Source organism: Bos indicus, chromosome 15 (genome assembly GCF_029378745.1).
Source record: "Bos indicus isolate NIAB-ARS_2022 breed Sahiwal x Tharparkar chromosome 15, NIAB-ARS_B.indTharparkar_mat_pri_1.0, whole genome shotgun sequence".
Lineage (NCBI taxonomy): Eukaryota > Metazoa > Chordata > Mammalia > Artiodactyla > Bovidae > Bos > Bos indicus.
In genome coordinates, this window is record NC_091774.1 from 44,248,009 (window position 1) to 44,267,753 (window position 19,745).

Sequence of the window (19,745 nt, forward strand, 5' to 3'; positions counted from 1 at the left end):
TGAAGACTACTTCCCCCCACCCTGAACCCCGCTTCCCGCCACAGCTCTGTGTTTCAGTATACCACAGTTATATGTATGTCCGTTAGGCCTTGTGAGGGGACCGAGCCAGCTGCTGGAACTAGCCAGCTATGGAAGCTCCCTGGGGCCCCATCTCTGCCTCTCTGCCATCCGTGCTCACTGTCTGCCAGCAAAGCCCCGGCTGCCCATCTCTGACTGAGGCTCTGGCCTGGTCAGACCTTGATGCCCCTAGCAGAGCAGGCCCGAGGCTTCTTTCCCTGAAGGTTTCACTCCTTCACCAAGGACAGAGCCTCCTCTTTGCGACCCCCCCACCCCACCCCCAGCCTGGCTCCAGCAGGGCTGTGAATACAGTGATTGTTTCCTGTGGCTGCAGCTGCCTCTGAACACATTCCTGGACCGTTCCTGGAGGAAAATACCCCAGGGTCCTGTTCTGGCCTGGCTTGGTGTTCAAGTCCTGCCAATCCTGGGCCTAGAAAAGATGCCCTCCCTGCTCAGGGGCTGCCTCTGCCTGGAGAGGGCAGAGTAGGCAGCCTGGTGAGGCCGCACAGGGCTGGAGTCCAGCCAGCTCTTGTTCCGTTGCTCACATTTTAAGTTGTCCACAAGTCCTTGGTCCCTCTGGCCTAGTTCTGATGTCTGTGCCAGTGGGAGGGTGTGCACACACGCACACACACAAGCTTGCAGTGATCAACCCTAAGGGTTGTACAAGCCTGACTGCCAAGCCCCGGGCCCCATTGGAAGGCGTTGTGGAGATCAGTGTTTCCTTTGACCCTGAGATGGCCCTTTTTTAGATCTTTTTCAGGTGGCTCCCCTTGGGGTTTGGGGAGTGCTGTCCCCAGGGAAAGGGCTCTCAGGGCCAGAATACCTGTGTCTCTGCCTCAGGACCCAGCAGTATTTTAGTTGTCCCTGGGGTTGCCAAAAAACTTGTGAACATCCAGAGGTCCTTCTAGAAAAGAGGGTTTGTTTCTGTCATGGACTGGAACCATGTTCTCTGACTGGTGGTCATTAGTCATGAAAGGATGACAGTCCCTGTTGGAGCCAATCAGGTAGAGCCCAGGGCCTTCATAGCTAGTAGGTGGGACCGATAGATGCAGAGAGACAGGGTGGGAAAGGCAGGCTTGAGAATGACTCTGGGCCACTGTCTCATTTGTGATATGGCCCTGAGGGGCGTGTCCTTGACTCCTCTCCTGACAGGTAGATGGTTCAGGCCAGGTATGTCTCCTGTGGTGACTGGTGACCCATACTAGCCCTCAGCACTCACTTCTATGCCTTCTGGCTAGCCCTGGGGAGATTCTCCTTCTGGCCTCCCATTGGTCGTTCTCCTTGGACAGCCAGCCCTGTGATATGGTGCTGGAGTCCCCTCTAGGCCAAGAGAAGGCTGACCCACTGAGAAGTCTGGCCTTTTTTTGGAGCCTGAGAGGAAAGACAGAAGTGGATGAGAATGGCGCCAGCCTCACTCAGTCAGCCCGCTTTCTCCAGTTAGGGGAGTAGGGAACGGTAGACGTGACTGAACTGGGAGACAGGAAAACTGGCCATGTCCCACGTCTGCCACTTCTGACCGGACTGACCCTGGGTTATCAGTGAGCCCAGCTGTAAAATGTGGACTTGGTAAGATGACCTCTGTAGGACCTTCCAGCTCTCACACACTATGAATTTGTGATCACTCTTGCTCAGCTTACCTTTGTATTCCCTGGCCTGAGCTGATCCTCCCCAACTAGGTCAGGCCAAGCTGTGCATTTGGGTGGCCCTTGTGGGGGGTGTGTATGTGTGTGTTCAGGTGTTGCTGTGTACCTTCACGGCTGTTCTAGGTATAGCCACCAAGGAGGGCACCGCTGCTGGCCCTGTGGCCCTGAGCAGGGGGGATGTGGGGGCTTCATCAGTCTGCAAGGTCAGACCCAGGCTGAACCTCCTTAGCGTCTTTGTTGCCCTGGGATTAACATGAAAGGAGGTCATGAGCCTAGCCCAGCAGGCACTAACTCCCCTTCCCTGAAGGTGTTGGGCCTGGGCTCAGTGTTTGTCTGTCTGTCTGTCTACCAGTACCCTGTCCAGCTGCTCCCATGCGGTGGTGGCTTTGCTCTACCCCTTCTCCTGGCAGCACACCTTCATTCCTGTCCTCCCGGCCTCCATGATCGACATCGTCTGCTGTCCCACCCCTTTCCTGGTTGGCCTGCTCTCCAGCTCCCTCCCCAAACTGAAGGAGCTGCCTGTGGAAGAGGTGGGCCATTTGGGGAACCAGCTGGGGGGAGGATGGGACAGAAGGAACAGAAGCCCCCAGGAGAGAAGGGCAGAAGGGGAAGGGATTGGGGGAGGCTGCTGGGATCTTCTTGTTTTTGTCTCCAGCTCTTCTCCTTGCTCCCTGGGAGGCCTTTCCCTGGCTGGAGTTCTTCCTGTTATCTGACCCTGGGAATCCAGGATATCTGCGCAGGGCATTGCAGGGATTCATATCCTGAAGCACTGCCCTTCATGACTCTTTTTCCCAGGCACTGATGGTGAATCTGGGGTCTGACCGATTCATCCGACAGGTAAGAGTGGGACATTGCATGGCCTGCCCCAGGGTGGGCCCTTGTTTGATACAGAGCACCTAGCACTGTTGCACACACATACTCCACCCTCGTAGCTGACTGCTGAGCTCTGGGTTCCACGTTCACAGAGCAGACAGTTGAAAAGTGGCTGGAGGACTATCCATGATGCAAAGAATGTGGAGGAATGTAAAGGTTTGTGATTGTTGTCAACTTCAAAGAGTCTCTGTGAGTGGTAGAAATTCTGCTGGGCACATAAAGGAACATAATCTTAATGCCGTAGACTTTGGGAATGTAGTCTGTTACACGCACCACTGACAGAGCTCTATCTCCTGGGCACCAAGCATCAAGATATGGACACTGAATCAGAATATAGAGACAGGCCCGGCAGCCTAACCTTGCGCCTGAGACGTGGGATTTCCCCGTCCCCCCCCCCCCCCCGCCCCCCGCCAACCGTGCTTCCCACCTGGTGCCAGAGATGGAGGAACTGGGGAGACTTCATTGTGGTGCTGGGGTGGGAACCCCTACTGGTCCTGAGCAGTGAATGCCACCTGCTCCACACTTTTTATCTTTGTGACTCTGGGCAAGTTTCTTAACCTCTTTCTATGCCTTAGTTTCTCTTCTTAAAATGAAGTTGATAGGGACTTTTCCTCTTGCTCCAGTGTTAAGACCTCACCTTCCAAGGCAGGGGGTGTGGGTTGGATGCCTGGTGGTGAAGCTAAGATCTCACCTGCCTTGTGGCCAAGAAGCCAAACATAAAATAGAAGCGATATTGTAACATGACTTTCCAGGGGGTGCTTGTGGTAAAGAACCCACCTGCCAGTGCAGGAGACGTAAGAGATGCAGGTTCAGTCCTGGGTCGGAAAGATCCCCTGGAGGAGGGCACGGCGATCAGTATTCTTGCCTGGGGAATCCCATGGACAGAGCAGCCATGGTGGGCTGTAGTCCATAAGGTCACATAGAGTCGGACAAGACTGAAGTGAGGGCTTCCCTCATCGTCCAGTGGTTAAGAATCTGCCTGCTAATGCAGGGGACATGGGTTTGATCTCTGGGTCGGGAAGATCCCACATGCTTTGAGGCAGCTATGCCTGTCTGCCACAACTACTGAGCCCTTGCTCTAGCGTGTGAGAGATGCAACTCTTGAGCCTATGTGCCACAACTGTGGAAGCTCAAGGGCCCTAGAGTCTGTGCTCTGCAACCAGAGAAGCGCCACCACACAAGAAACCCACAAGCCGCAAGTAGAGAGTGGCCCCTACCCTCAACGAGACAGAGCCCTCCACAGCCCCAAAGACCCAGCACAGCCAATAATAAATAAAATTTAAAAATAAAAGACTAAAGCAACTGAGCTCGCACACAGTATTGTAGCAGATTCAATGAAGACTTTACAAATGGTCCACATAAAAAAAAAAAAATCTTTAAAAAAATGAGGTTGGTAAAATTATCAGGGTTATTGGGAGGATGAAATGAGATTATATTATATAATCGAGCTTATATATTCAAGCTCTTCAGACAGCACGGGCACAAAGGAAGTGCTCACCGTGTGGTCCCCTTCTCCCGCAGATGGATGATGAGGACACGTTGTTACCTAGGAAGTTACAGGCGGCTCTGGAGCAGGCTCTGGAGAGGAAGAACGAACTGATCTCCCAGGACTCAGACAGCGACTCCGATGATGGTGAGTGAGGCCTGCCCCACGCAGGGGTTGGGGGGAGTGGTGCTCTGGTCTTTGATTTCCATTTTCATTTATCCAGCAGGTATCTTCTAGCTTCCATGTTGAGAGCACAATTTCCAACCTCCTGGTTCATGAGCTGGTCCTAGACTTGCTCTACGCTGGGCCTGGGCCTCATCGGGCCTGGACCCTGCTTCTGTGCGCCAGACCCACCTGGCTGATGAAACTCAGATATAGGACCTTGGTCTCACTTTAGCCTAGAATTTTCTAGCCCTACTCCTTTGCTGACAAAAGTCCATATAGTCCAAGCTATGGTTCTTGCAGCAGTCGTGTGGGGATGTATGAGAGTTAGACCATAAAGAAGGCTGAGCACCAAACAATTGATGCTTTCAAACTGTTGTGTTGGAGAAGACTCTTGAGAGTCCCTTGGACAGCAAGGAGATCCAACCAGTCAATCCTAAGGGAAATCAACCCTGAATACTCATTGGAAAGACTGATGCTGACGCTGAAGCTTCAGTACTTTGGCCACCCAATGAGAAGAGCTGAGTCATTGGAAAAGACCCTGATGCTGGGAAAGATTGAGGGCAGGAGGAGAAGGGGGTGACAGAGAATGAGATGGTTGGATGGTATCACCAAATTGATGGACATAAGTTTGAGCAAACTCTGGGAGATAGTGAAAAACAGGGAAGCCTGGTGTGCTACAGTTCATGGGGTTGCAAAGAGTCAGATACAACTTAGCAACTGAACAACAGCTCCCAGTGTGGTTCCGGGAGTTATGGCTTGATTGGGTCTGAGGGGAGAGGAATAGTATAGTATTTTATCAGAAGGAGTTCAGAAACTTAGATAACATCAGAGCTGCTTCTAGGGGTGGCCCAGGCTACAAAGCTCCCCTCTTGCCTCTAATTTTTCTCTTCCTCAGGAAGTTTGGGAAGAAAAACCCAAAGACAGCTGGCAACCACAAAGACCCTTCTTGCTGTTAGGATGCTAGTTATTCCTCTGTCTCAGGCCTTGCCTTGAGCCACTGCAGGAGGTGGAGGCAACTTCCTCTTCCTGTGAAGCCAGGGAAACCACCAGAGGGCAAGGGGTGTAGGGGGGAGTGGGGCTCTGGTCTCTGATTTCCGTTCTCACTCATTCAGCAAGTATCTGCCAGCTTCCATGTTCAGAGCACAGTTTCCAACCTCCTGGCTCATGAGCTAGTTACAAGCCTGGGAGCACAAGAGCTAAAGTTCCAAGAACAGATAAGTGATTTTGGCTACAGTTTAGTTGAGGAGATGGAGACAAGATCCCCTGGAGGCTACGGTTGCAGGCTCTAGACCTGAACCTCAAAGGTTTTCTTTTCTTTTCCAGAATGTAATACCCTCAATGGGCTGGTGTCGGAGGTGTTTATCCGGTTCTTTGTGGAGACTGTTGGGCATTACTCCCTCTTCCTGACACAGAGTGAGAAGGGGGAGAGGGCCTTTCAGCGGGAGGCCTTCCGCAAGTCTGTGGCCTCCAAAAGCATCCGCCGTTTTCTTGAAGTTTTTATGGAGTCTCAGATGTTTGCTGGCTTCATCCAAGACAGGGAGCTGAGAAAGTGTCGGGCAAAGGGTAAGGCCAGAAGAGCCTGGGTTGGGGGGTTCTGAGGGGTATCAGGTCTCCTCCTCCGGCTTTTCTGCTAACCAGCAGGCTGAGTAGCCAGGCACAGTGAGCCTCCATCAGTATCAGCCAGGGCAGGCCTCCTAATATCCCTTTTCTTCTAAGAGGGACTGCCAAGGGCACTTTATCCTCTGCCCCAGAAAGTGCCTTCACTAGGCTGGGCACAGGCTGGAGCCCTGTGGCAAAAGAGTGGGGCTTATTTCCACTTTGCCCCTCTTCATAGGTCCTTATTTAGAGAAAAAGGCCAGATTGTGCCATTTAGGGAGTCCTGAGAATCCAGGGTTGAAGAGAACTGAGCCAGTTCTCTGTCTTAAGTTGGTGGCAGTCTGCACTCAAAGCACAAAGGTTATCTCTGTTATTTCATCAGCTCTGCTCACTGTAGAGCTTTTTCTTCTCATCAAGACCTTTCTAACCTCAGGACTGTTGCGTCTTCTGTCCACCGGTACTGTCCCTTTAGTGTAACCTTTTCAAACAACATGATAGAGTGTCTGAAAGGAGCTGGAGAAGATGCCCACTTAGGGGCAGCTCTGATACCACGTTGCATCCTCACCACAATGCAGCTCAGGCCATCAGCAGCGAACACCAGTGAGGTGTCATTACTAATAGTTTTGATGAGCCGGTCTGGATTCTGACAGGATGCTCCTATAAGTTACAATCCCAGGTCTGTGGTTCCCCCCTTTTTGGGATCTGTTCCCTTTGGTCCTCTCAACTGGAGCCTTCCCTTCCCTTCCCTTCCTCCAAGGACTGTTCTCTTCCCTGTTCTTCCTCTTCTGCAGGCCTCTTTGAGCAGCGAGTGGAACAATATTTAGAGGAACTCCCAGACACTGAGCAGAGTGGAATGAACAAGTTTCTCCGTGGTTTGGGTAAGCAGCCTTGTCACTGATGAGACAAGTTCAGCAAGGAGGGGGTGGGGTGGTTGGCGGATCTGTACCCCAAACTACTCTAAATAAACCAGCGACAATGGGAATTTATATTAGGGCTGTAGACAGAACAGGAAATCTGACAGATATTCACTTCAATTGGGTCTTTTGGGGTGCACTTCTTCCTGAGTGAACATGAGAGTCGTTAGAACCAGTGAGTGTTCCTCATGTCTATAAGGGGAGGTCTACTAAGAAGTAGCAGAGTGTCCCTCTCTGAAAAAGCTCCCCTCCCTTCAAAGAGCTCAGCCAGCTGAACCATAGAATCAAAGCTTGTCTCACTTTAAAGGAAAATTGAGACCAAAGAAGTTAAATGGCTTGCCCAAGGCTGTTCATGATTAATACCAGAGCCTAATTAGAGCTCTAGAGTGTTTTCACTATCAGGGTCTAGCTGCAATCCAGTCTCTCGAATCCTTCTCTCTCACTGAGAGTTAGGACTGTTGGAAGCGATGATACTGAAACATTCTCACTCTCACCCTCTCTGGCCCACAGGCAACAAAATGAAGTTCCTCCACAAGAAGAATTAAGCCCCTTCCCCAGACAGAGTCCAGTGCCTTGCAGAGCCTGGGGAGGGGACCCAGCCTTGGACCCTTTGGGCTGCTGTGGCCGCTCTGCCTCCACAGACCCCACCCTCCAAGCCAGCCCACCTCTGCCTTCACGACATCCCAGGATACTGTTTGTAAATAATCTGCTGTAAGCTTTCTTATGTTTTTGTAACAAGCAAAGAGAATCTGGTAAATATTTGTATATTCCCAAGGGGCTGGGTGCTTTCCTGCCCTGCCTGAGCATGGATGAAGTTTTGCTGGGTGCTGGTGACTGGCCAATTATGTGCAGCTGACTGTCTCAGCCGAACCACTGATCTTCCCCTGGAGGCTCCTGGCCTGCCTGCCTGCCTGCCTGCGGCCCCTGCTGCCAGTCTCGGGCCCTGGAGAGCACATGCTGTCTTGTCATGTATGAGACTTTTTTAAAAAAATCTTAGAGTTTCTATTTTTTTCTAGTAGTCCCCCTCCCCTAAGCGTCTGTTTTGAAAGGCAAAGGCCAATCAGTCCCCATTTGCAGCATGGTACCAGGCTCTCGGGCCTGGCCTTCTCTTCTTTCTCCCACCTTTGTGATGGTCAGTGAGGCATGGGAAGCCCACCCTCCAGCTCTGCTAGTGTCCTCCAGGCCCAGCTCCCAGTCAGTGGCGGCCATGATGCGGTACAGGGCATCCCTCCTTCCCACCATCTACGGGTGTTCTCAATAAACAGTGTATAGTTGTTTGGGCCCAGAGCCCCATGTGTTTCTTGGCTTCATTATCTAGAGTTCTCTCTCCAGGGGAATGGGCTGAGGCAGGATGAAACACCTCCATGCAGGGAACTGAGTACTCGATTAAGAGTTTAGCTTTCGTGTGGGTCACTGACCTCCCCTGAAATTGAGTTCTCTGGCCTGAGCTGTGCGGCTGGTCTTGTGTGTGCACGGTCACTCACTTGTGTCCGACTCTTCGCGGCCTCATGGACTGTGGTCCTCCAGGCTCCTCTGTTCATGGCATTTTCCAGGCAAGAATACTAGAGCGGGTTGCCATTTCCTCCTCCAGGGGATCTTCCTGACCCAGGGATCAAACTCCTCTCTTGCGTCTCCTGCACTGGTAGACCACTGGTGACTTCACCACTAGCGCCACCTGGGAAGCCCCATATGACTGGTCTTCAGTTCAGTTCAGTCACTCAGTCGTGTTTGACTCTTTGCAGCCCCGTGGACTGCAGCACGCCAGGCTTCCCCATCCTTCACCAACTCCCGGAGCTTCCTCAAACTCATGTCCATCGAGTCGGTGATGACTGGTCTTAGAAGATGCCTAATTACTGTTCTAGCTTAGCTTCCCTCTCCAATAGCCAAGTGTTCAGATTCTGTGTGTTTCCACTGATGGAAAGAATGCTTATTGCCTCTTGGCTTCCCTATTAGGTTAATCTTACAATTTTCCTATTCAGTATGAAGCCCTTATGACATCACTGGGTACCCTAACATCGGTAGAGTCAAGCCCAGCTAAAGACAACCCAGGGCTTGCTTATAGCTTGGGCCCATTGTTTATGGCTCTTCAGTGTCACGCTGTGAAGTTTTTTCCATTGGAACCCTTAGAGGTGTGCACGCAGAAAACTTTGCTATATTCTTTGGAAAAGCAAGGAGGGAAGTCAGGTGGGGAATATGGGTGGCTTAGGGTTTCTATCCATCCAAGGCCTTCACAGAGACAAGACCTTGAAAATTTCCAGGGTGGGGCAATAAGCTGGAACTTTCTTCCTTGGTATTGGCTTCGGGTCTGGCAGGATTTGAATCATAGTTTTCCTGTCCTTCTACTCTATCCTACTTGTTAAAACAGGAGACCATATCTTCTGCAGTCCCCTTTCCTCCTCCTCCCCATCTCCAGTGACTCCTGCACAGGTCCCAGTCTGTGTGTGGTTGGGCGTTGCTGTCTGCCTTATAAAGCGGAGGTTTTATCTTTTAGGAAGACAGATTGGTCTCTGAAAAAGCCTCTTACATAGTTGGCTTTGGCATCTTCCAAGAATAGGAGGGCACACTAACTAGGCCTCATGAGGCCGGTTTTACAGGTGAGGTAAAAAGGGAAGATAGCAGCTATAACCAGAAAGTCCAGAGTAGGGTGTTGTTACCTCCAGAACTTGTCACTTTAACTTGGTTTCATGAATCACAGAAGTGGAGTCCTTAATAAAATAATAGTTTCCAAAGGTCCTATTTCTTCCCCCTTTCCTCTCCCTCTCTTTTTTAATATGTCTCCAAAGAATCCCCAGATATGCGATTAGATCACAAGATTCAGTTCAGTTCAGTCGCTCAGTCGCGTCCGACTCTGCGACCCCATGAATTGCAGCACGCCAGGCCTCCCTGTCCATCACCAACTCCCGAAGTTCACTCAAACTCACGTCCATCAAGTTGGTGATGTCATCCAGCCACCTCATCCTCTGTCATCCCCTTCTCCTCCTGCCCCCAATCCCTCCCAGCATCAGAGTCTTTTCCAATGACTCAACTCTTCGCACGAGGTGGCCAAAGTACTGGAGTTTCAGCTTTGGCATCAGTCCTTCCAAAGAACACCCAGGACTGACCTCCTTTAGAATGGACTGGTTGGATCTCCTTGCAGTCCAAGGGACTCTCAAGAGTCTTCTCCAACACCACAGTTCAAAAGCATCAATTCTTCGGTGCTCAGCTTTCTTCACAGTCCAACTCTCACATCCATACATGACCACTGGAAAAGCCATAGCCTTGACTAGACGGACCTTTGTTGGCAAAGTAATGTCTCTGCTTTTGAATATGCCATCTAGGTTGGTCATAACTTTCCTTCCAAGGAGTAAGCGTCTTTTCATTTCATGGCTGCAGTCACCATCTGCAGTGATTTTGGAGCCCAGAAAAATAAAGTCTGACACTGTTTCCACTGTTTGCCCAAAGATACATAGGTATAAATGACTATTTCTTAAAACCTGTATCTTTTATGTAGCTTTAAAATACAGTGTTATTTTAACCTTAGGGGTCCCCCCCTGCCACCTCCTCCTGTGGCCACAGCTCTCATCCCAATCTGGAAAACTGATACCGGCACACAATGGCTTGGAATGGGTTGCAAGGGCCTATACAGTGACTGCAACCGGCAAGGCACAGAGGTCTCATCTGAAAGGCAGAGGAAGGTGTGTCTGGGGGTCCTGGTCTGGGGGTGACAAAAAGTGTTTTGGGTTTCTTTCCAAATTCTGTTTTCACATGATCTCTGGACCTCTAAACTGATGGTTCTCAATCCTAACAGATCAATACTCCTTTTCTATAGCAAATACTGTAACTCCCCCCATTACTATCCTGAAATGAATCCATAGATAATATAACCTACCTAAACATATTAACTGTGATATAGTCTTAACTGTAACATAAAAGGGGAGAAATAAAAGGAAAATTATTTTGTCATAAAATAACATGTATTTACATATGCAAATGCTTGGGGACAACCATATTAGAAGGTATAATGAAGTCAGATACTTACACCTGTACATAGAATTGCTGTGAAAGCAACAGCTACCCATGCAAAAAGTGTTGAATTAGCAACTCAGATACTAGTAAGTAGGTGTTAACTACTGGTAAGAGTTTGCTGAAATGAACAGTTTTGGGCATTATTCTAAACCGAACACACTATGAGTGTCCTGGATTTAAACAATAGTTGGAATCCCAAAAAACTGCTAAGCATATGAAAACTACAAAAAACAAAAACAAACATCTTTTTGATTGTGTGAAATGAAATTAGGTGGGTTCTAAACTAGATTTTGTGTTTTGAATCAACCTATACATTGAATACCAAGGGAACATTTCATGCAAAGATGGGCTTGATAAAGGACAGAAATGGTATGGACCTAACAGAAGCAGAAGATACTAAGAAGAGGTGGCAAGAATACATAGAAGAACAGTACAAAAAAGATCTTCATGACCAAGATAATCATGATGGTGTGATCACTCACCTAGAGCCAGACATCCTGGAATGTGAAGTCAAGTGGGCCTTAGGAAGCATCACTACAAACAAAGCTAGTGGGGGTGATGGAATTCCAGTTGAGCTATTTCAAATCCTGGAAGATGATGCTGTGAAAGTGCTGCACTCAACATGCCAGCACATTTGGAAAACTCCACAGTGGCCACAGGACTGGAAAAGGTCAGTTTTCATTCCAATCCCAAAGAAAGGCAATGCCAAAGAATGCTCAAACTACCGCACAATTGCACTCATCTCACATGATAGTAAAGTAATGCTCAAAATTCTCCAAGCCAGGCTTCAGCAATATGTGAACTGTGAACTTCCAGATGTTCAAGCTGGTTTTGGAAAAGGCAGAGGAACCAGAGATCAAATTGCCAACATCTGCTGGATCATTGAAAAAGCAAGAGAGTTCCAGAAAAACATCTATTTCTGCTTTATTGACTACGCCAAACCCTTGACTGTGTGGATCACAATAAACTGTGGGAAATTCTCAAAGAGATGGGAATACCAGACCACCTGACCTGCCTCTTGAGAAACCTATATGCAGGTCAGGAAGCAACAGTTAGAACTGGACATGGAACAACAGACTGGTTCCAAATAGGAAAAGGAGGACGTCAAGGCTGTATATTGTCACCCTGCTTATTTAACTAATATGCAGAGTACATCATGAGAAACGCTGGGCTGGAAGAAGCACAAGCTGGAATCAAGATTGCCAGGAGCAGTATCAATAACCTCAGATATGCAGATGACACCACCCTTATGGCAGAAAGTGAAGAGGAAATAAAAAGCCTCTTGATGAAAGTGAAAGAGCTGGCTTAAAGCTCAACATTCAGAAAATGAAGATCATGGCATCTGGTCCCATCACTTCATGGGAAATAGATGGGGAAACAGTGGAAACAGTGTTAGACTTTATTTTGGGGGGCTCCAAAATCACTGCAGATGGTGATTGCAGCCATGAAATGAAAAGACGCTTACTCCTTGGAAGGAAAGTTATGACCAACGTAGATGGCATATTCAAAAGCAGAGACATTACTTTGTCAACAAAGGTCCATCTAGTCAAGGCTATGGTTTTTCCAGTGGTCATGTATGGATGTGAGAGTTGGACTGTGAAGAAGGCTGAGCACCGAAGAATTGATGCTTTTGAACTGTGGTGTTGGAGAAGACTCTTGAGAGTCCCTTGGACTGCAAGGAGACCCAATGAGTCCATTCTAAAGGAGATCAGTCCTGGGTGTTCTTTGGAAGGACTGATGCTGAAGCTGAAACTCCAATACTTTGGCCACCTCATGCGAAGAGCTGACTCATTGGAAAAGACTCTGATGCTGGGAGGGATTGGGGGCAGGAGGAGAAGGGGACGACAGAGGATGAGATGGCTGGATGGCATCACTGACTCGATGGACGTAAGTTTGGGTGAACTCCGGGAGTTGGCGATGGACAGGGAGGCTTGGCGTGCTGCAATTCATAGGGTCACAAAGAGTCGGACACAACTGATCACTGAGCTGAACTGGACCTATAATTGTATGACATCAAGCATCTCTGATTGCTTCCTTTCCATGATTGTGACCACAAATGCTCCCATACATTTACAAAATGCCCCTGTAGAGGATGGTATCAGCACTACTGAAAACAAGTGTCCTTAGTGCCTTTCTGGGAGATTGCTCAGGGACAGGGCAATGCTGCCTCCTCTACCATCTGGTAGAAGTTCACCTTCTACCAGAAGTTGAAGCCCACCTCCATTCTGGAGTTAAGAAAGGCCCCCTGGGTTTTCTCCTGTAATCAGGTAACTTTGAGAGCAGAGCAGGTTACGCTATTACATCTTTCTAAATGCTTTTTTCAGTAAAAATTACCATACATGCTTTGGTGAACAGTGTTGAAATGAGAAGGCTGGGCTTCTTTTTAAAGGCAGTATTTGGAATGCCCTTGGAAAGTAACTGTAGTTCACACTGGTTTGTGGAATTAGGACGCCAAGAAAACTAATTACATCACAACTCAAGTTTAAATTTTGTTAAAAATAGCATCCTTTATTTTGCAAATAGCCTTGTAATTCACCTTGTTCCCCAAATGACTGATTTATAGATTAGGTAAATAGTGTATTTTTTTAAAGCCAACTTTAAGTGGAAATCAAACAAAAACTGGGCTGCAAAATAGAACCAGAATGAAACATACACTTGAAGCTCCCAGAACTCATGGGGCAATCTCTATATTCTTCCTCCAGAACTTTCCTGTGTGCATATAACCACTTTTTTTTTTGCCGAATAAACCTCGAATACTCATCTTTTAATGGCAAATTCTAAAAAATCTGGAATTCTCATCTTGAAGGCGCACAGAAAGCCCAGTTCCCATTTTGCACGGTCAAAGCGGAACCGGAGTGCAGCGAGGGTGTTGGAGAACTCAGGTTTAAGCCCACGCCTCACGTCGTGCTGGGTCGAATTAAACCTCCCGCCTAGCCCGGCGCCACAGGCCGGCCCCGCCCACTACCGGAAATGGTGGAACCGACTCTGGACGTACTTCCGGCCACGGCGTGGGAGGTCAAAGTGACGCCGGAACCAGAACCTCCCACACTGCGGAAGCGGCTCGGATCCCCGCGGCTAGAGCGCCAAACTCTGCCTGGCTGCAGTTGCCAGAACCGCGGTATTCCCCGGCCCCCCGTGATGCACGCCTTTGGTTGGTTTTCATCCCACGGGCTGGCTGCTACTGGGCTAGTAGCAATGTTTACCTGAATTGACAATTTAAATCCTAAGGTTTTGACGAGGACTTTTGTAAATTATGGTGTATTTAGCTCTTAATGTAACATTTCCCACAATTATTTTAAAGGGCAAAAGGTTGAGGACCACCGAGTTCGGGGGCTATCTGATTAGAAAGCTCTGCTCCCTGTGCACTTCATCAACGTGCACCTTGTGGCCACTGGAGGTAGTGGTAGTATGGGCCTGTGCCTATGGGACAGGCTAATGCAAGTTTGGCAGGCTTGTCCAGGAACTTTTCCTATGCATTGGCTATATTTTGTATCTGTTTTGGCAACTTTCCCTTTAAAATCAAAACATACGGTTTGCCTTTGGTGCTATGCAACAAGCTAAGTGCTCGTTCTAGGTGTGAGAGTGCTCAGTCATGTCGGAGTCTGTGACCCCATGAAATGCAGCATGCCAAGCTTCCCTGGAGTTGGACACATCACCAACTCGCGGAGCCTACTCAAACTCATATCCATCGAGATGGTGATGCCATTCAACCATCTCATCCTCTGTCATGCCCTTCTGCTTTCAGTCTTTCCCAGCATCAAGGTCTTTTCCAATTGGTTCTTCGCATCAGGTGGCCAAAGTACTGGAGTTTCAGCTTCAGCATCAGTCCTTCCAATGAATATTCAGGACTGATTTACTTTAGGATCGACCGGTTGGATCTCCTTGCAGAGAGCACTAGGTCACTCTTCATTATCCTGGGGCATGTTTGTTTTTTCACCAGCCACACTACTTCCTTTGGCAGTATTACTAGTAATCAAAGGGCCTGCTTGGTTACTTTAACTATAGACAATGGTGAGCAAGATACACACAGCAACTCACACTCATCAGTAGCTGTATTCTCCAGGCCTGGAGATGGGATGGCATGGCATTTGAGGAATCCTATTTAGAATGGCTGTTCTACTGATTCTTATATTTAGCATACCCAACAGGAGCAGCACCTCCATACAGGACTGGGATGAGCATGATCCCACCTAGTTTCAGGACAGTTATGCTGCAAGATGCTAGCAATGAAACTGGGAAAGAAGCTAGCCATAAGATTATTGACAAATCTGTCCTCCCCAAACAGATTTTGCTGCCAGCCCCACCCCTATCAGTCACAAGTCTTATCTCCTTATGTCTTCTGAATCCGACTTGTCTTCCATCCTCATGGTCCTGCCTCCTACCTTCCACTGTACCCCTCAACTAAGTCACAGCCTGGCCAGAGTACCTGTTCGCTCCAGGCTCATCTCCCAACTTGTCTAACCTTCCCAGATTGGGTTTCCTGAATGCACATTTGCTCTTCCCTGTGTTTAGATCACTTTCCCAATGACTGAATCACACCAAGGTTAACTACTTGTCACTTGGGTGACAGTAATAGTTCATTTATATGTTCCTTACCAAGAGCTGAGCACAGAAGTTCAGTAAATACTTTCCATTTTACTTAGTCCACACAGTACCCAAAGTAGGTGCATGTGTGCTCAGTACCCTTTAAGACGTCACATAGGTATTAGGTTTAGATCCAAATTTCAAATCCGGCCTGAATCTTTATTTACACTTTTCTCTACCTTCAGTGTCTAGTAGAAATCAAAGTTTCCATATTTTAAGGACTCCAAAAGACATTAAAACCCACTTTTACCTTTCCCCATCAGTACCAACATGTTATGTCAGTAAGTTACTAGCTTGTCCAACCAAGTGCCTTCCTGACCATTAACTCTCCATTATATAAATCAATCACATTTCCTCCACTGTGCTTCTTTACACTTGATCATGCCCAATATCCTGTAAAGGCTGTCACAACACACTAGTCCCACAGAAAGTCATGGTTCCCAGCCCATTTATGACCCCACAGAGCAATACAGAAACAACCCTGTACCAGACTAAACCTGTAAGTACAGTTTTAGTAAGCTTAAGTGCCATCCTAACTATTCTTTTGGTCACGTTTCTACCCCACAAGTTTTATGATGGGTCAAAAACACCTTCAAAATCTTGTGATAAACTATAGCAAATTATAATGTACGATAATATTAAGAGGGTCCTGTCAGCACACAAGCATTGGTCATCTTGGTTTTGCAGGAGATACAAACTCTAGAAAACCTGATTCTGGTTTCTGGTCTTAAGTGTTAGTTGCTGAGGCGTGTCTGACTCTTTGTGACCCTATGGCTGTAGCCCGCCAGGCTCCTCTGTTCGTGGGATTCTCCAGAGAAGATACTGGAGTGAAGTGCCATTTCCTCCAACAGGGGATCTTCCCAACCCAGGGATCAAACCTGGTCTCCTGTATTGCAGTCAGATTGTCTGAGCCACCAGGGAAGCCCTTTAGCATCCCCCTAATTTATCTATAAGATACACTTCAAACTACAAGGAAAATCATTAGCATTTCATGATGTATCTCTTTAAACATTCAGATTCCTATGCACAAGGATCCTTGAGTTCTGACAACTGATTTCTAGAATCCAAACCATGGATGGGGTTCCCAGGTGGTACAGTGGTAAAGAATCCACCTGCCAATGCAAGAGACATGAGTAACTTCCCTGGGTTGTAAAGATCTCCTGGAATAGAACTGGCAACCCACTCCAGTATTCTTGCCTGGAAAATTCCATGGACAGAGGAGGGCCACAGTCCATGGGATCACTAAATGTGGGACACGACTGAGCACACACACAAACCACTCTATTACTGTCCCATGTTTCCAATGTGACCCAGAGATCTTGTATGTAAAGGTTCCACATCAAAACTGAGTTTCTGCTTCCTGAGCTCCAAGGAACAGTTAAGGGCACATTCTCCCACTCACTGTAAATTCAGAACATACAATTCTAAGAGACCTTTCAACAATCAGATAAAGTTTCCTCATCAACAGGTATCCTCACTGAGTGAGAAGGCTCAAATTATGTAACCAGCCAAGGCCTATAAGTGCTGGTGTTACCTCTTTGTACTTTGAGGGGAGTTGGCAGAGGAACCCAGGGTCTAATACCCTTATTCTAGAATCCATTAGGTGGGTTTCTGTACAGGTAGGGAGGTAGAAATGCCAAAGAACCTACACTCAAACCAGAAGAGAAAAGCACTTAACATTTAATGAATTTCCCAGCATGTGGCTTCAAGCCACCAGGACACAAGCCCCACCTACACCCTTAATCTTCTCCTCAGCTCTTCTGCTGAAGAATTTGGCCTTCACGATGACAGGCTGCTTTGGGAGCTTTCCTTTCCCCAGAACTTTGTAGTAACCCTAGAAGAACAGAGAAAAGAGTTTATAATGCACCACAGCAGTCACCAAGAGTATAAAGAAAGATTCTTGTCAATCCACTCCATCTAGGACCCAGGGAAGGCATGTTTCTGATCTGGGCACTCACGGAGGCACCAACTGCCCTCGCCAGTGAATCAAGACCAGCAGGTTCTATCCGAGTACTCTAGCACACCAGGACAAAAGCTGTCGGGATGTGACTCTAGTCTCAGGCAGAGCTCAAACCCCCTTTTCCTATTCAATTACCACTTGATAAGCAAAAAAGGAAAAAAATCACATTTCCAATCATGTTCCAAGAAACCAGGGTCATCAGAACTGCTCAAACAACAGGCTGAGAAAGGGAATTTTAACTTTCCTGAAAGTCTCCTCTGGGTTCTACCTCCATATCCATGGAGGTTAAGGAACACAAGGACCAGACTCCTAATAATATACAAAAATGCCTTTTAGGGGTGCAGGGAGGGATCTCTTCAGATAATGTTCAGCCTTAAATATCGACTGAACATACTAGGATTGTATTTTATTAGAACATAAAGGGTGAAGGGCTGTGCCTCACTGTAGTCTTGTGTAAAACAGACCAGAGCCAGCTAAAGTAAATCACTACTTAAGTTCAGATGAGAAAGCAGGGTATTGACAGTAGGAATGAGATATCTGATCAGTTAAAAATTCAAGTGAAAAATGAAGTAAATGAATGGGAGTAAAGTATCACTCTTCAAAGGTTTTACATGATCACAACTGAACAAGAGTTCAGTTCTGTTCAGTGACCTACCCGTGGAAGTTCTACTGAATGAACTGTCTAGTAGGTAGCCAGGCGTGTATTATCCATTATTTTGAAAGGCACATAAAAGGCAAAAGTAGTCACTTACTGATCGCACCACATCAATGATAGGAGCAGCTCCTGTCTTGTTCTTGGCAGCATTTACTCGTGTCTGCTCACTAACCAAGGTCCACAATTTATCAAGGTTGACAGTCGGGCAGAAACTCTGGTTCCTCTTTAAGTGGTAATGCCTCATACCAACTTTCCCAAAGTATCCTGGGTGACTGGGAAAACAAGGCAACCATTTTCATTACCTCACTCCAACTGAGCTATGCTTACCATCTTCACAGTCCCTCGCCCTCCATGACAGTGTACACTGTTCACCTGTGCAGAAGAGCAACCTAGGAGGAACTCCACTTGTCGAGTAAAACAAATCTTAAGACTAGAATTCAGGTCACTTGAGAGCTTCTACGCCCTCCTATCACACCGGACTCCTAAACAAGTAGTTTTAATACCACCCCGCTAAGTTGTCCGCATAAATAGATCTAAAGGTTGTGTAAGTCAATCTGATGCATGTCACTAACCTGGTGACTGACTATGCCATAAGGGCCACAGCCAGTGAATAAGGTCAGCAGTTACTCTTCGAGGACTCTAGCACACTAAGGCAACAGTGGATACCCAAGCGTGACTCTAGCCTCGACAAGTGATGACAAGTTCAGTTCACATCAAACATAAACTAGAGAAAAACCAGCAACAGACAAGGTTCGTGAGTAGTGAGACTTGCTTCCCGCTGAAGACGTTCTTAACTACCCTCTACCCCTAAATCCCAAGCTAGTATTGTCAGTAAAAGGACAGTGAGAAAACCACTCACTATTTGTCGAAGTTGATCCTGTGATGATGCATGCCACCAGCATTACCTCGGCCTCCCGGGTGTTTCCGGTGTTTGCCTGCAGGAACACATAGCTACATGGCTAAAATAGCCTTCTCCAGCCCGTCAATACTATTGTAGCAAAAGCATTTCCCCATACTTCTGGGCCTTGGCTTTATATCTCTTCCAGCAATGTTGCTCCTTCAAGACTCTTGGGATAAATATCACTTTGCAGAGTTCCACGTAACACTAACACAGTACTTCATGCCTTCAACCGATTCCATACTGGGTCTCGTTCCATTTCCAACCCCCCAACTCATGTGAAATTCTCTACAACCGAAGCACAGACGATTCTCAAATAAAAAGCCAACATCTAATGATCCAGTTCAATCCAACTCGACCGCATGAGCTCTGACAAACCCACTTCACTTAGCTAGCTACTGACAACCAAGCAGCCGGCAGGTATAGTCCAAGGCCGACCAGAATGGGGAAACAGCACTTACCGATGCGGCCGTGGCCGTGGCTCACGTGGCCCCTAAGTTTCCGGGTCTTCCTTAGTCTGGATGGCTGTATGGGAGAAGGTACTTAGTGAGAAAGCCAAAGGGAAGCGGGGCAGGGGGCAAAGCTTGCCAGTCTTTGAGGGACCCACAAGCAAAGGGGTTTGCTCTGTGGCGCCGTCAGCAAAACTGAGGTTACAGCCACGCCTGAAGCCGTGCGGCCTCATCAGGGAAGATCCCGGGCGCCCCGGCCCGCGTGTCTCGAGAATCTAAGCTCCTGGATGAACACGCGGCCCTAGTTTCTCCGCCCTGCTCCGGGCCCATGCCGGCCACTCCGCCCCGCGGCTGGCCATACGCAGCCTTGGAAGACCAGGGCAAGCTCGGGAGTAGGTGGCTGGGGTGCTTGGTGAGTAAAGCTCGCGGGTTGAGACTACAACTACGCGGACCATCCTCA

The 19,745-nt window shown here is 48.0% G+C and overlaps 2 protein-coding genes and 2 non-coding genes across 9 annotated transcripts in view; 1 reads left to right on the forward strand and 3 right to left on the reverse strand.

The window, feature by feature from the left end:
- Positions 1 to 8,021, forward strand: part of DENND2B (DENN domain containing 2B) — a 171,196-nt gene extending 163,175 nt beyond the window's left edge. For all 5 annotated transcript variants that reach the window (XM_019975153.2, XM_070803709.1, XM_019975152.2 and 2 more), the window contains 6 exons: positions 2,053 to 2,230; positions 2,496 to 2,537; positions 4,095 to 4,206; positions 5,548 to 5,787; positions 6,612 to 6,698; positions 7,245 to 8,021. In XM_019975153.2, coding sequence (XP_019830712.2) covers positions 2,053 to 2,230; positions 2,496 to 2,537; positions 4,095 to 4,206; positions 5,548 to 5,787; positions 6,612 to 6,698; positions 7,245 to 7,279 — 694 coding nt within the window. In that variant the 3' untranslated portion in view covers positions 7,280 to 8,021. The remainder of the gene's footprint in view (positions 1 to 2,052; positions 2,231 to 2,495; positions 2,538 to 4,094; positions 4,207 to 5,547; positions 5,788 to 6,611; positions 6,699 to 7,244) is intronic.
- Positions 8,022 to 16,979: 8,958 nt separating this feature from the next.
- Positions 16,980 to 19,452, reverse strand: RPL27A (ribosomal protein L27a). 2 transcript variants are annotated; one of them, XM_019975502.2, is made up of 4 exons: positions 19,298 to 19,452; positions 18,798 to 18,873; positions 18,036 to 18,210; positions 16,980 to 17,157 (listed from the first exon to the last, which is right to left on the reverse strand). In XM_019975502.2, the coding sequence occupies exons 2-4, from the start codon at positions 18,827 to 18,829 to the stop codon at positions 17,029 to 17,031; spliced, it is 336 nt and encodes a 111-aa protein (XP_019831061.2). In that variant the 5' UTR covers positions 18,830 to 18,873; positions 19,298 to 19,452; the 3' UTR covers positions 16,980 to 17,028. The 2 variants fall into 2 exon arrangements, with proteins under 2 accessions (XP_019831061.2, XP_070659812.1); XM_070803711.1 differs by having other exon boundaries at positions 18,798 to 18,889; positions 19,298 to 19,406.
- Positions 17,257 to 17,385, reverse strand: LOC139176215 (small nucleolar RNA SNORA3/SNORA45 family). The gene has a single exon (XR_011560668.1). It is a non-coding gene; the product is annotated as a small nucleolar RNA SNORA3/SNORA45 family (small nucleolar RNA).
- Positions 18,498 to 18,627, reverse strand: LOC139176214 (small nucleolar RNA SNORA3/SNORA45 family). Its single transcript, XR_011560667.1, has one exon. It is a non-coding gene; the product is annotated as a small nucleolar RNA SNORA3/SNORA45 family (small nucleolar RNA).
- Positions 19,453 to 19,745: the final 293 nt, after the last annotated feature.